Source organism: Alligator sinensis, unplaced genomic scaffold (assembly GCF_000455745.1).
Source record: "Alligator sinensis unplaced genomic scaffold, ASM45574v1 scaffold1291_1, whole genome shotgun sequence".
In the NCBI taxonomy this organism is placed as follows: Eukaryota; Metazoa; Chordata; order Crocodylia; family Alligatoridae; genus Alligator; species Alligator sinensis.
This window is the reverse complement of record NW_005842219.1, coordinates 167,956-184,346: the sequence shown is the minus strand read 5'-3', so window position 1 is coordinate 184,346 and position 16,391 is coordinate 167,956. Positions and strand designations below refer to the sequence as shown.

Here is a 16,391-nt window from a genome sequence, read left to right as displayed (position 1 = left end):
TGAACCGCTTGGCTTTGTTTTTCAAAGGACGCGCGGGAGGCACTGGATAGTAATTTTATAAAAACAAAGCAACCAAATCACGCTTTTCTGAAACCTGTCTAGTAACTCAAAATGGCTTTGGTTAGCGGGTCTGCTAACACGGTCAGCACAGTTGCATTTTCTCCAGGTCCCAGACTGCTAATATCATATCATTTCCACAGTTGAAGAAGCCTTTCCTCTTTTTGCATTGCCCCTGCTTGCCTATCTTGTGTTGATGTTTCCAAATCCTTCTGTTTCAGCATAAAACAGCTATAATTTCATTTAGGCTATTCTATCAGGAGGCACATGGAGGACTCTCAAAACCATCTCCTGCTACTTTCTGATTTTGGAAGATTCCAGGGACTAGTCGGTGCATCATGCTCAGGCCTTTGAGTCCTGCTGCTCTTGCCAAGTGGTGAATTACTAAGCAGAACTAAGAGCGGCACTGAAATCTTAGGACATTTTCCACCCATGAACTCTAAGAACTCTTACAAGACAGAGAGCACACTGTGTTTCGGGGTTTTTTTTAAACATTATTTTTAAGCCAGGCTGCCAAGATCCTTTAACAACTTCAGTAGCCGTCAAACTGCAATTGTTAACGTTGTCTGGGTTTAGTGACGTGGTTTGTACAGCTGTTTGCTAGTGTGCTTGTTTGGTTAGATTACAAGGTAATGACACAGAGTGCATGCTGCTAGCGTCGCTGTCGTAGTTCCGGTTCTCAGCTGTATAGTCTAGACATCCAACTTTTTGGAAATCTCTCTGAATAACCAGTTGTCTTGTGTAGGTTTTGTTTGTCTCTGTACCCTCTCCTGCATGTTTGCTTGCAAATATTGCCAGGTCCAAAGCACTTATCAGTAGTGCCCTCCTGCATTCGAGATGGCTGCCTGCCGATTTTCACGGGCAGAACGTGGGGTCCAGCAGCTATTTTGTGCGTCCAGTAACCGCCCCCCCCCCCATGCCTCTGATTGGCAGAGGGGCTCCGGTAGCCCCACCCCTCACCACTAATTGTCTGGGAGGGCTGCCTATCATATGGCCCCACCCCTTACCACTGATTGCTTGCAAGGGGTGTCTGTTGTGACACCACCCCTTGCCATTGGTTGGCAGAGGAGGCAGAGCCACATGATGAGTAGCCCTCCCAACCAATCAGTGGCAAGGGGTGGGGGTAGCAGCCATCTTTGAGCGGGCAGCACTCCTTCCCCCTTTGCCCCCACCCTTGGTGGGCTGCCACAGTGCCCTAAGAACTGCTGGCTCCCTCTGGGGAACCAACATTTTATTTTCAGTAAGTTGTTTTTTTTTGTTGTTTTTTGTGCATTTCATGGGCAACGCCGGATTTCACAAAATCTGCAAAATCACAATTTCCAAAAGACCCTGTTTATCGACTCCAGAGTGAGGGGTTGAGGACATTCAGGCTCTCACATCCATGAGTAAATCTGAGTTCAGATTCCAACTACACCCGTTGGAACAAGCATGAACGTATTTTCTAAATGGCATTAAAAGATCAGCTCAGCCCTAGCATTTTCTCTGAACCCTAGTATTTTATGAAAAAAAAACAGTTGTTTCAATTTTTCCCACCTTAGGAAAAAAATATGTTTCTTGAAATGTGCTGCAATAGTGGGGTTTTTTTTTTCCTTCTCCCACCTCCTATGTCCAGGCAGAAATCTTAATATTAATTGGAGCTGAGATGATTGTGTTGTCACCCAGCAGACTTCAGCAGCTGCCTGCTTCCTAATGTCACGGCAGGAGTCCATTCAGCATGGGCAGCTCTCCTCTGCTAAGGCACGCACAGAGGGACTGGGTTGATTAATGTGCCCGATAGAAATAAAACAAATGGATTTTTTTTTTATTATATGGTGCACTCATAAATATTAATGCACATTTTGTATTGAATTGTATGTAATTACATATTTATACATTTTTGAGGCACCTTCCTGATACACTTAGGGCACTTAGTGATGAAAGATACTTTTGAATAAGATGGTTTTAAACCAAGTGTAATATGCTTGTATTATTTATTTAATATTGCCAGAGTTTGTGTGCGAGAAGGAGATAAACACCAAGACAGAAATGCAGCGTTCACTGGATCTGCTATGTAATTTGAATCAATGCCATATGTACCTGTCGAAAATAATACCTGACACTACGTATTAGTAAATCTCTTTTATCTTATCTAAATCTTGTCTAGGAACTTGTACAGAAGCTGTCACCGTAATGTCATCATAGTTTATTATTCTTATGATAGTGGTGCCAACAGGCCATGAATAAGGGTGTCGTTGGTGTAATCTGCTTTTTCAAAGTAGAACAGAAATATCGTCTACTAGAGGTGCACCGATACATCGGTCCATATTGTATCAACACTGATAAAAGGAAAATTGACATTATCGGCAATTGGCTTTTTTGGCTGATGAGGCTGATAATGTCGCTGATAAATGCCATGTGTGCAGCTGCAGCATGCATGCACATAGCCAGCCTGGCAGCTTGCAGAGCAATGTCCGGCTGGTAAGTATGTTGGGGGGAGGGGGTGGGGAAGAAAGGGGTGGTGGTAGGGGCAGATCAAGGCCCCTGCAGTGAGGGAGGGAGTGGGACTGGGGCAGGTGCTGCCCATCCGGGGCAGGGAGCAGCCCACTACGTGCCCTCTTGGGGGAACCATGAGGGGCGTGTGCCCCCTGGATCTGTGTGCAGAGCGAGGGTGGGCTGCTGCTGGGGCCAGGAGGAGCGCTGGGCTCTTCCTGGCAGGGGGGTTGGGCCAAGGTTGCACTTGGGGCGGGCGCCAGCAGTGCTGTGAGGTGGGGTTATAGGGGAGCTACAGTGAATTTTGGGATTTCTGTAGCCCCAATAGGCTCCCCAACCCCAGCACTGTCACAGCTGCCCCTAGCACAGCCCTGGCCCACCCCGCCTCACCCTGCTGGGAAGAGCCTGGAGCTGCCCCCAACCCCAGCCTGCAATGGAAGCCCACCCTCGCTCTGCACACTGATCTGGGGGGGGGGTCACACGCCCCCCCATGGCTCCCCTGGGGGTGCACATAGCAGCAGGATCCACTCCCCCTCCCCATGTCCCCCTGTTAAAGCCTCTCACAGCTCCATCTCGGTCCCCGCCCCCCAACAGATTTCCAAAATTGACCAAAATGTTCTTCCTCCTCAACATCCCTCGAGGGAATTAAAGTAGTGGTAACCCCTGAAGTGGGTAATGAGTGATGTTGACAGGGCACCCCTTTGCAGAATAGCAGGGGAGCTATTCTTTCTCCCAGCTTCCCTTGTCCTTCTTATTTACTTGGTCTTAGTCTAGAAATTGAAGAGAGCATGGCAAGGAAAGGGTGGAGGTATGCATCTTTCTGCCTTGCCCTCTGATGGCTGTGTCTGAAGGGACCATAGAATATTGTTGTTCAAATGTTCGAGGCCCATGGAGAGGCTGCTCGAGTGGAGCCCCAGGTGTACTGCACATCCATACCCTGTTAACTTAACCCTGTTCAGTCTCTTTCTCTGCTCCACGGTAGCTTAAAAAATAGGAACACAAGAACTATTGTAGCAGAACTCAGCCAGTGATCTATGTAATCTGTTTGGAGTATCTTAGATGCTTTTGGGAGAGAGAAGGATAAATAAATATCATATCTGGTCCTTTGTGCAGAACTGTGCTGTATAGGGTGGGGGAAATGATCCCTGAGCAGTTTATGCCCTCAAGCATGAGGACTGACAGGCTGTGTAATTTTTATCCTACCTTGGTGCAAAACGCACTGTTCACATGCGTTTAATCTCTCTCCTCCCCCCTCCCATCTTACTGCACTGTTTTGCTCAATTGCATCCTGCATCAATCTGTTCTGCAGATGGAGAACAGTAATAATTTGCTTTTCTAACAGCCAAATCCTGGTTCTATTGGAAGTAGTGGGAGTTTTTACCTTTGATTTCAATGCAGTAGAGTTTTGCCCGCAGCCATTGGTTATGTACCCAGTAGAGGGAGAGCCAGAGATGAGCAGATATTTGTTTTGGAAGAACTTGGGTTTTGAACTGTGTTGTGCCAAGGCCCATACATTTTCTCCTAAGCCAGTCCACTAAATGGGATGCAAGATCAGCTTTAAGATATTTGTAATTCCAAGCTGTGTATAGGAGGTGTTTCCTTTTCTCTTTATAACTGTGAGCAGAGTGGTTGTTTTGGGGGAATCTCTCTCTCTGTCTCCTCTCCCTCTCAGAAAATTTGTTTTGTTCAGTCAACTGAAAAACCCCAGAAGTCGCTTGCCTCTGTCAAACATTGGCTATATCATGCATTTGTCCCAAAGTCTTGGAGTAGCCAGGACTTTGCATATGGAAAGTACCAAACAGTCATGGAACTCAACACAACTTTCAGCAAGACTTGAATTTGGGGTATGATATAAAAAGTTAACCCAGCTGTGCGCACTCTGTCCTGGGGGATTTTGGGTCCATCCAAGGGCAGTCATTAATGCTAATAGGAATTAGTCATTTCTAAATGGAAGTATTTGCCTCTTTAGACACTTTATGAGCATTTGGAATTCTGCCATTGTTCCATTCAGGTCCTTCGGCGCAGGAATGTTTCTGTAGAAGCTTTCTAGTCATTAAGGGAGTATTTTTCCTAAAATTCCCTCCTGCCCACTTCACAAAGCTTTGGAATGTATACCGGACCCTTTTAAACAATTATAAGGCATACGTAGTGAGGCTGTGACCCAACAAAACCCCTGGGTAAAAGTATAAAAGGACTGGTATAATGGGCTCTTTGTAATCTGGTCATTTTAAGGATGAATTTAAGAAAAATGGTAATGTTAATGGTAAAATACCATATGTTTCCGGTGAAAACAGATGCAGTGTCCATTTCTTCGTAATTGCTGTATAGTTTTGAAGCATTGCATTGTTTTCTGATTTATTTCCACGACATGTAACCACAAGTTCCTGAGCTCAGTGCTTGACATGTTAGATGAAGTTCCCTGTTTGTCGAGTGGTGGTTCTGCAGATGATCTCAGTTGTTCCTTCCGAGCTTAAAACCTGTGGGTTGTAGCCTTACTTGGTGCAAATTTCTCATAATGGTTTTGCATATGTTACTAAAATGGATGGAGCACTGCTGATTTACCCACCCTAATTTGGTCTTGTGACTCAATGAGCATTATCTACCAATATAAGAGGAGGACATGGAAATTCTTGTCACCCATTTCACAGATGGATGAAACTGGGATTTTAGCAGTTTAAGTGAATAGCAGGGATAGGAAGAGACTTTGAGTCTCTGCTTTCAATCCCCTTCTCTAACGATTGCAAAATGCTCCATCTCTTTGCATTACCATTGACTGAACATTGATTGCCTTGACTTTTACCCTCTTACTGGTTTTAGTTATCAATTGAGGTAACTGCTGCAGTTTAAATAAACATTTGGAGGAGGGTCTATTAACTAAAAGCAAGTTGACGTTGGGATAGTCACTAATTTAAGTCGTATGAATTTGGCTTCCTTCTTGCACGTCTCTGTAGCATACTGGACAGCAAGATGCTGTGTCCTAAGCATCTGTCCTAGTTTATTTTATTAGAAACAATCCTGCACAAAGGCAATGAGCTTGTTTTCAGTATTAAAACGTGATCTTTCTTAGTCTGTACCAATAATAACCAGTAGTTCTGTTTTTATTCTCCTGCCCTCCCCCCATGTGCAGAAGGATGTAGCACTGAAGCCTCAGGAACGCGTGGAGAAGCGGCAGAACCCTCTCGCCAAGAAGAAACGGGAAGCACTTACCAATGGGCTGTCATTCCACCCAAAAAAGAACAGACTTCACCACCACCAGTACAGCTCGGATCGAGAAAATGATCGTAATCTTTGCCAGCACCTTGGGAAAAGGAAGAAACTACCAAAGGGCATCAGACAGGTGGGAGACAAGTTATGCGGTGGAGGGAGCGGGGGCGGTGTTGGATACCCACATATCTTACCTAGAACTTGAAGCCGCTTGCTTGATCTGGGGAGTTTTCCTTTTTGTTACGATTCCTTCCTAGTTTGACTGTGGGGCAACTAGCAGCTATAGGCTTTGTTGATGAGCAGCTTGCCTGGTCTCGGGACAGGTAAACTGTGCGGGTATGTACTTTGAAAACGGGAGGAAGGAGAGACCTGTGCAAGGACGCCAGGTGCAAGTGCGCAGAGGCTAGACGTTCTTTCCTTGGATTGCAGAGCCACGCTTGAGCTGGCTGTGAGACTAACTAGGCAATAGGCTTAATGTCTCAATATTCAGAAGATGGCTTTACCAGCATTGCTATGTGGCGGAACTGCGCTTTCACTGTCTTTTTAAACGTGTATAAAGAAGTATCAGACTCCCTTCAAAAACTTAAGGGCAAAGTGAGACAGTGGAGAAAGGAGTTAGCTGCTAATCAAGACAAATGGAACGGGAGCACTCATTATTGTACAAGAAACTCATTTGTATAACGTCTGCAGTACCAGCGCGGTCTTTTTTGGGTGACTAATCGCCGGGCCCCTAAACGAGAACCTTGCACCTGGCCCATGCTGTTGTTTCCTAACCACAGTAGTTGCAGTGCATAGGTGAGCAAATGAACGAGCGTATAGGATTGGGGACTATGGTGTTTGAGCCTGGCCACTTTGGTACATAATTCAGGAATCGGTACCGAAATAAATAGTGATTTCTCTGCCAGTTAAGGTACAGAAAAGTAGCCTCGCTTTCAAAGGTTCTGTGATCAGAAAAAAACGATATATCCTTTGCATTTATTTCTGTTGTACATGGCAAAACTCACCCTTTGGAGGCATGGACAGCTTATGTGCACATTCGGCAGCCAAGATGGAAAATGCTAAGGTTAAGTGGAAAAAAAAAGAGTCAAGGATGGCCTAAATTTGTGCAGTAAATCCATAGAATCATTTCTTTCTTTTGGGGAGGGTTGTTTTACTTATTTTTGGTTTTGTTTTTTTAAATAAATTTTCATGGCAACAGTTTGGTCAGTAAATAAATTGTCGTCTGCTGTGGGCAACTCAAACAGAGACCCTGAAAGAAAAAACAGGTGTGGATAAAAGTGAGACCGGATTAAGTTTTGTAATGGTCTCAGCTGAAGGCAATGCCAAGAGTAAACCGAGGACATTGAGTGACAAGCACATGGGCTTTTTATTGAACTTTAATAAACAGGGTTGTAAAAGTATGCAACCAAATTGTTTCTGCTGTTATTTTGAAAGCAAAAGTCTATATGGAAAGACCAGTGATTGCAAGGTGGTTCAGCTTAGAAAACAGCTTGAAAAATGTCTTCTCTTCCATATGCACTGATTCTGTGATCTCTTCTGATTTTCTTATTTTTATTTTAGAAGGGTGGTAAGCCATCTTTAAGAAATGCAGTGCAACAATTGTGTTATGCTCCAGTACTGTTATCTAGAAACTGAATGGGTGATTTCTGCAATGTATCTGTGTCTGTAAAAGCTGAGCAGTCGGTCGTAGGGAATTAACCGTGTGTTTGAGTCAAGGGATTGAAGAGTAGGAGAAGCTGCTGTGTTTCTTTGACCATTTTCTAGGCTTACGCACTAATTTCTTACTTGCTTCCCTTTTGGTGTGTCGAACTGTATTTAAGCATGTCTGCTTTGTGCAGTTAAACTTGACTTGTTGCCCCATTTGATTCCCATGATGTAATATGCTGTCAGATGAAAGCTTTTCTACTCGGTGCTTAAGTAATAAAGGATTCAGCCTGACTGCTGATGGAGGTTATTTGGGAGGTTGTGTTTTTAAGAATAAATATACGCTAACTTGGAAGGTATTGAGCTGAAAAATGTCATGGAAGAAAATGGTTTCCCTTTTAGCTGGTAAATTGGAGCACTCTGCTTAATTCCAGAGGGATAAGACTGAGAGAAGAGTTCCTGAAAAGAAATAAAATACCCTCCCAAATATAAATTAGTAAGTGTGATTTGGGTACATCTCCTTAGGTAAAAACATTGTCTCGTGAGAGGTGTAGGTGCTGACAGATCCAAGCAATTCGGGCACTTAAACTGAGAAAGAGATGTCATGGAAAAGACTGTAAAACTTATTTGAGAAGACATACTCAGAGCTATTATGTACAGTATTTATGGCAAGCATTCGCTCCTTTTTTCCCCTTCCTTTTAACCCAGATAGTAAAGATCCTGTTGAAACCAGAATTAAAGTTTCCACAAGCAATTTTCCTGTAATAAAAAAATATATATATCCTTCTTCCCTGTAGTGCTTATAGATTTCATAGACATTAGGGCTGGAAGGGACCTTGCAAGATCATCAGGTCCAGCCACCTGCCCAAGGGGCAGGAAGTCAGCTGGGGTCAGATCACCCCAGCAAGATTAACATCCAAGATAAGCTTCACAATCACATACTTTACTGTTATTTTTCCCAGCCAGCACTCCTCATTTCCTAGCACACAATTAGTCTCCCATTGATTCAAATTTTGACTCATACCCTTTCGTCTCTGAATTGGGAGTAACTTCATTGAAGTCAATAGATTTATGGTAACATCAGCTCAGAGGAAGAGGGAAATTGGGCCAATAATTTTAAATTTGGCAGAGATGTAAGGACCTGGATAAGCATAAGGACTGCAGGGACTTGCCTTGAAATCGTTGTGTTTTATTACAACTTCATTTTGTATGTAAATGTAGCTCATTTGTCTTTTTTCTAGTATGAAATTCTGAATTCACAGATGTGCATGTTCTGCTGCTGCTGCAAGATGATATAATCATAATGCCATCACTTGTTCTCCTGGGCTGGAATAAAATCCTGGCTACAGTACATCCCTGTTGGGGGGGAAGTGTTTTATACCTGGAGATTATGTTCATGGCTTTACCAGTGGTTAACAGTTCTGTCTGATATGCCTCTCTGTGAAATGTGTTATCTGAAAGTAACTCTTGCATGCAGGATTTACAGTATGAAGCGCTCTCATCAAATAGATTTAGTTCAAGTCGGCTGTTGGAAGGGCTGCTAATTAGTTTTCAGAGGAAATCCTTGCAGTATTCATGCAGGTATTTATCCAGCTATTTGTAGTGCCTACAGGTTTATTGAAATCCAGAAAATGTGAAACCGTAGGTTAATTAAAGCTCATATTTTACTAGTGAGAGGACTTTTGAACTCTCTGCTTTGTGAGTTTTTATAAATATACTTATTAAACACCTCAAGGAGACTTGAGAAGGTATTTAGCATACATAAGACTCATCAGAATATTTCTTTCCTTCCTTTTTAAGTTTAATTTCCTTAAGTTTTCTTTGTGGGTTGTGTGTTTTGTATTTATTTTCTTTTAGCTTTCCCAATACCTTTTAAAAGCAAGCAATTCCAAATGGATACAAATAATAATTTTTAAATATCGATGAGTATTTTTATGTTAAGCAGTACTGGCAAATAAAGCATTTTGCTGGTGAAAATTGTGTACAACCAAGTTTTGTGCATAAGCTCATTGTTTTCTCTCTCAAGTTAAGGGGTGTGTGGACAACAGGCCTAAAAGAATAAGCCACCTTCCCCCCTTGCTCTTCCACCCAGCTCCATTATCCTAATCAGCATTTTCTTCAACACTTGTGTATAGGGAGGGTTTTTTAGTTTTGTTCTTTTTCCCCCAGCAAAAAGAAACCCACTGTATGAATTTCTGAAATGGTAATCCTGGTATAACACACTGGGTGAGCAGCTGGTTCACTTAACATATAAGAGCCTATTACTATTACCATCTCGCTTAAGTGAGGGCCACTTATGCTGATCCTGGCTTTTTATTGAGTGCCAATCCACACACCTTTGGAAGGTTTAAGAAAATGACCTGAAAAGAAAAGGAGTGGCAGGTGATGAATAAAAAGAAGAAAAGGAGTGATGAAAAGACGGACAGAGATGAGCTTGAATGAGGGCAGGGAGAATGGAGAAAGGAAGAGACATCCAAACTCTGTCAAAGATGGTACCCAGCAATTATAAGTATTTCCTTGTGTGGTGCTTGTTTGCTGATGCATGGATCAGTTAAGAGGAGGACAGGGGACTAGAGACTGACAATATTAAGCCTTTTATGTCTTAGACATTAGTACCTCATGTCCTTGATTCATACACCCATTATCCATAGACCCTAAAGTCAACAATGCAAATGCTTGATGGGTTGCCTTGTATGGCCCCTCTCACCCCTTCCTCCTTGTTCTTCATTGATGAAGCTAATAGTTCTCTGGATTTAATCATATCATGTTTTTCTTCTGGTGCCGAAATGGTTGTATCCTTTAGTAGTGCAACAAATCTGAGTTGCAGAAGATGGAATAACCATTTTGTGCTCTGTGTTTTAATCTGTGCTTGCAGTCAATAATGGTCTTTGCACATGCTTGTACAAGCCTCTACATGACAGGTAATGAGAGAGAAGTGGAAGGTGGGTGGTATCTGTATAGTTTGTGGTGGCATTGGTTGGGGGAGCTGAGCAGATGGGTTTGATTGTCGCTTGCTGTGCGATTCCAGCAAGAGATGACAGTGGTGACAAGCGATTTACAATGTGCTATTTACAGTTTGGGTTTGCAGTCTTTCAATGACATGTGAGTGCTCTTTAGCAACTGCTTTTATTACTGCCTTTCCAAGAGCTGCTAATTGAAAATGAAATTGTGGGTGGGCTTCGAGAGGGAAACAACCAGCTCTGTGCATTATATGCAGCCATGTAGAACTGTTTAATTTCTTGAATCTGTACTGGTGACTCCAGGCAGCACCAAAGAGAAAAAAAGGCAATCGTGTCCTTATAGAATAGATTTTGGTGCAGATACCATATCCATGCTGTGTGCATGCACATGGGTATATATATATCTTTTTGCACGCACGCACTCACGCAACAAAGGACCGAATTATCAATCTCTTAATTGTTAGGACTCGGGAACGGTTCTGTGGAAATCCGTGGATTTCAGTTGCTGCTGAAGTTCAAAGTGGAATTGGGCCTAGAACACATTGTAGTCAAGAAAACAGAGGGTTTTTCAATATAGGGCATTCACAAGAGGCCAAATTAGCCCTATTGTAGACTTACTTCTTCATCCCTGAAGCCAAAGAAAACTTTCCCTTTGACTTTGGCTTGTCGAAAATACTGTTAGCCGGTGATACTTTTATCAGCTAATATTTTTTCTAGTTGACTGTAGAAAGAGAAGGTGGTAATCAGTTTATGGAGAACTGTTTCTATTAAAGTCAAAAGTAGATTCAGCCTTTCTGTTACAACCTACAAGGTGTATTTTTTGGTGTGCCTGCCTTGCAATTCCATGTTAAAATAAATTTAAAATAGATCCCGTACAACAAAGTTTTAAAGGGAGCGCTAGCATAATAAAGCTCCATGCGTTGTGTGTTGGTTTTATGTCTTGTTAACAGGTCGCTGTTTACTTGGTTTGGTTGAGCTCAGTTCACCTTATTAACAGCACCTGGAAGACATACTCCGTCGCATACTTTTAATATGTGATATTTGAACGCTTCCCGTCGTGTCTAGTTTTCTCAACCTAGCTATTTGGAAAATCACCTTTTTCATGGCTCTAGTTGTGAAGAATTTAGATTACAGCACTTAAAACCTAGAGAGGATAATATATATGTAACTGTGAGCTGGGAGATTAAGTACTGTACACATATCGAGTGGATGTAATAATATAGTAGGAAAAGAAGAAGAGATAAAAGCAGAAGTAGACATTTATTATGATTTGAGGAGCCGTTTGCAAATGGTAGAGATTTCAGAAATAAGAATTTATCTGTTGAAAGAGGAATTTATGGAGCAGCAGGGAAAGGTGCAGTGGTAGGGTCTGATGATGGAAGTGGGGGAATGGGTTATTTGTGAGGGTAGATGCGCAGCAATTTGATGTTGGAAGAGGTTTCGAAGGGAGAATCTTTATGAATGAGATGATCTGATTTTTTCTGAACGGGCTAAACATATATCTGAATGCTACTCTGCCCTGTCCATTGTCATTATATCATTATAATATTGCTGAATATTTAGTACTGCCCATCTGATAACTTCATTTTTTTAAAGGGACTGTCTTTTACTATATACTCCCAGAGAGAGAGACAGAGAGAAGGAGGGAGCGAGCAAGCACGAGGACACCCAAGTGAACTCCACTGTTCGGTCTCCAATCTTCTCTCTCAAAAGCTGCCATTTGTGGCACTGTGCTTGGATTACAAACATTTTGTGATTCTGTTTTGCTTCTGAGCAGGGACCACAGCAATCTCCAGCTGTACTTAACCCACAGTCCCTGTATCCAGTGCGTCATCTCTGAAGGCACCCAGCTGCTCAAAAGCATCCAAACAACTGCTGAGGCCCTAATAACGTATAATTGAGCTCAATGGGCATAAAAGGATTTTGGTATTCTGTGTAAAGCACCGAAGAATTATGAATTGCTCCGTGCACCTATTGTTCTGCACCGCACATCTCTGCAGATTTAATAAAGTCCCTGGATAGGCCCTTTGGATTCCTTTTTAAAAACACATGCACAGCCACACAATGTGAAATCCAGAACCATTCACAAAACCAAGCAAGAGATGACAGGATGCAGCTAACATTTTCTAAGCAACATGATGAGCTGCGCTTTGTGGCATGCTGAAGCAAACACCTGCATTCATTGATCAACTGCTCATAGAAGCTGCCACTTTACTGAAGATTTGCCTGCAGTGACGTGTCACAGGCTTTTTTTCCCTCTTATAATCACCAGTTTCACCTGCAATTTTTCAATAAGCTATTGAATTATACCTCTCTAAATGATACACTGCAAATCCAGCAGGTCCTAATTGCTAATGATGGTTCTGAGAGACTTTCATTTGACTGTAATTAGGTTTGCAAGCAATCAGCTGCCCTTATCAAAATTGAAAACACATATAATGTAAAATATGGGCTAGTGGGAATGTAGCATTTTCTTAAGAGGAGGAGCGGAGAGGAAGATGTTTTATTAGCAGAAACTGTGTCATATTTTAACACCTTGAAAACATCATGTGTGAAATTAATTCTGTTCAGTATGATACCATCTGGCAATGTTATTGTTCCATATATATTGCTATGTAAAGTGCTTTTTTTGTTCATCTGGGTCTGAGGCTGTTTGAAATAGTAATCATGAGTCAAATTGATAAGTAAGGGTGTTTTGCCCTTCTAGATATATTAAGCAAATGCATATTGTGAAGTACCATGGACTCAAAATGGCTGCTCTGTGGAGAGCTTCTCTCTGACTAATGGAATTGGACAAAAATGGGTTTTCTTTCTTAGAAAGAAGAAGGAGGTTTTTTCTCCAGGCGCTTTACCAGTGAGTTAAGCTAAAAAAAAAAAAAAAAAAAAAAGATAAGAGGTGCTGTATGCAGCTACTGGTTTCTGGACCACCGGTGAGTTAGAAAATATCTAATTTTCTGAGCTTACACCATCCATTTACTAATTATTTTGCTATTTATGCTTCCTTGCCCACCGCAGCAAATCTCCACCCTGCCTGAAAATATGGGCCTATTGCACAGGGTGGTGTTTATCATTTGACCGTCCTCCCCGAAATGGATGGAGAGGCCTGGAAAATGTCGTGGTGCTTTACTATGATGAGCGGTGTAATAGTTACCTTTTTAAAATTTGTAGTATGGCTCAGTCACAGGTCTTCTAGGCTTTTGGGAGAGCTGCGATGTATTTAAAAGCAGGGCGAAATGTTTGTGCGTTAAAAACATTAACATGGCTTGAACCTGTTTTTAGTATTTCAGCGACACGGGGATATGCAGAGGTTTACCAGTCCTTTATACCTGATGCATTGCAAACCTTTGTGGTTTGGAAGAAGACCGTCAATGCTGGGGGTTGTGAGCATTTTGAATTCTAATCCTGGTTCTGCCGGAGTCACCTTAAAACATCCCTTTGCCTTTCTGCCCCAGCTTCTCTGCCTGTAAAATGGACACAGTGGTTTTTACCTGGCTATCTCACCAGGGTTTCATGAGAATTAACTAGATAACTTTCGCACCAAGTTTTGAACATCTAAATCATTGGATTGTGAATTTCAAAGGTGCTCACTGTCTGCAGATAGTCAGCGTGGCTGGAGAGCTATGTTCTCTAGCAGTTGCATAAATAATTGGTCTCACTAGTGTCTGTGCTCATGGCAAAATTTGGCTCTAATGGATACTGGTGCAAAAATCTGCCCATATGTATAATCACTGAGCACATGAAAATCTATCCTTAATCTCTTTTGAAAATATCAACCATGTGTAAGTGACCTCGAACCTCCATTGACTTTCCCATCACTAGGCAGGAGTTTCAGGTTCTCGGTACTTTTCAGAATCTGGCTTTTTCTTTGCTAGGACATCATCAGGGGAAACGGCATCAGACTAAGATGGTCTTTATAATGGCGCTCTGTGTAGCAAATGGTTATGATGCCCTAGTCTTGATAACTCTGTATTATGCGAAGAGAAGTCATCTCATAATCATGATCTTTTTGTTCTGCAAACTGCCACACTAGCTGCCAACCGATAGGACCATGAAATATGGTCCTATACTTCAATTGTACAGGATATTTTTTCACTCTACACAACCTAAATGTACTTTTAATAGTACCTCTGCCTCCATGGTCCACCAGTTGGAGCAAATCTCAAGGAGAGGCTCATTCTTCACAAGGTCTGAAAGGCTGCTTTTTAGTTCAGACTCATTATAATCAAAGAGTAAATATGCGTACGAGTGCCAATGTTATCCTCAATCTAGTAAGCTAAAGCAGTGTGAAATCCAGGTATATGCGTTCATGATTGCTTTCACAGCTAGCAATGCTTTGTGATGCTATTATTAAGGCTGAAGATTTCTTGAACGTAACAGTATTCTCTGATTGTGAACAGGAAAGGCGCCCTTGTTGCCAGCTTCAGAGGCGTCCCTTCATCTCAAGGAAGTCTACGTTTCGTACTTTCCACGAATGTGTCATGATATTGGTGCTTCTCCATTGTTTTTGATCAACTGCAAGCCAGTTTCTTGATCTCCATGCACTGGCAGGGATAATGAGCAATGTGTATAATTCTAAAGTTAAAAAGGTTGACCACATTTCATCATTTCCCCAAAGTGATTTTTTTTCCCTTCATTTCAGGTAACTTCACACACCTCGATTGTCCACTTTTGGTAAAATTCACCAAACAATACAGTGTTTGGTTTGGGGTGGGATTGTTTATTGGTTTGCGGGGGTTTCCACTGAAACTGCCAACATCCAAATTCGAAGTTCTCAACTTTGTGCTCATTAGGGAAGACATGAGTGACATTGTACAGGATAAAGGACCCGGTTTGAGTGAATCATTGGTAAAATGTGACATGCTTGTCCATCATTAACTGTTATACTTGAACATTACCACTCCGCATTGCTCCCCATAGACATCATGTCACAGTCTCATATTTGGGAGTGCGGTGGGATGACTGATGAAAGGGCATGTAGCAGTAGAACAGACAAAACTACAGGCGGCATTTGGGCCCGACCTGCGTTGCTGTTCCCTGGAACAATTTTTACTTACCAGGATGTAAAACAGAGTGCCGTTTATGTGACGGGAAAATTAAAGAATCTGCATGAATTGAAAGTTAGTGATGCTAAGAGAAAAATATTGTGCTTCACTTCTGATTTTAATCACAATTCTTTCCTTAATGCTGCATAATGCATTCCTGTTTCCTAATACCCTTACTAGATTTAATTAAATAATCAACGCTGAATACTCTAATAAAACATTCAAGGCAGTGGTATCAAATGGAAGAATTTACTTCTGTCTGAAAGCTACCTGGTATTGTTCAGAGTACATATTAGGAAGCTGTAGTTGGCAAGATGATGCATTCTTCATTTTCAGTTTTCTTACAAAGTGAATTTCATGGCACTTCAGCATGTAATCGGTTTCCGTGTTATCACTCCGTACTAAGTTAAACTCATCCTGCAAAGGCTTAAACATAACGTTAACTTTATAAGCATAGACCATGATTCATAAGAGCTTTTAAGAATCTATCCATCTCTTAAGGCACTTAGGCACATTTTTAACCTTGAGTGCTTTCGTAAATCAGGATGCTTTCTTTGATTGCTGTATACCATACAGGGCTTTGGTCAACCGTGTTCAAAAAGAGATGGGCTCAGATTGGGACAGGTGCAGAAGAGGGCTCATGGGCTGGTGAAGGGAAAGGAGAGCTGCTGCCTTAGAAGAGGAGGCTTAAAGAGCTTGGCTTATTTAGGTCAGCAACAGGAAGGCTCAGAAAGGGATGTGTGTGATCTCTATAAAGAGACCCCAGGGGTAGACACCAGCAAGACAAAAGGATAGGAGGGCCAGGTCTGGATTAACCCTGTAGTGGGTCCTAGGCAAACAAACTCATGGGCCCCGCGCAAGTCGAGACCCCTTCCCCACCCCGGTGCTGCCGCCCATGGGGAACAGGGCTCAGAGCAGTGTTGCCAAGTCCTGCGAGGAAACAAAAAGTAGCACTGCCTTATAAACAAACCAAACGTTTCAAAGAGATGGGAGTGGGGGGGGGTGTGGGGGGGGC

At 42.3% G+C, this 16,391-nt stretch overlaps 1 protein-coding gene across 1 annotated transcript in view; it reads left to right on the top strand.

Annotated features, from left to right (window-relative positions):
• The window catches only part of LOC102382400 (autism susceptibility gene 2 protein-like), a gene marked incomplete at its 3' end in the record, with an annotated part of 430,875 nt that overhangs the window by 250,320 nt on the left and 164,164 nt on the right, over positions 1-16,391 (top strand). Inside the window, exon 2 of the mRNA XM_025208073.1 lies at positions 5,654-5,863. Within this exon, the coding sequence (XP_025063858.1) occupies positions 5,654-5,863 (210 nt within the window). The remainder of the gene's footprint in view (positions 1-5,653; positions 5,864-16,391) is intronic.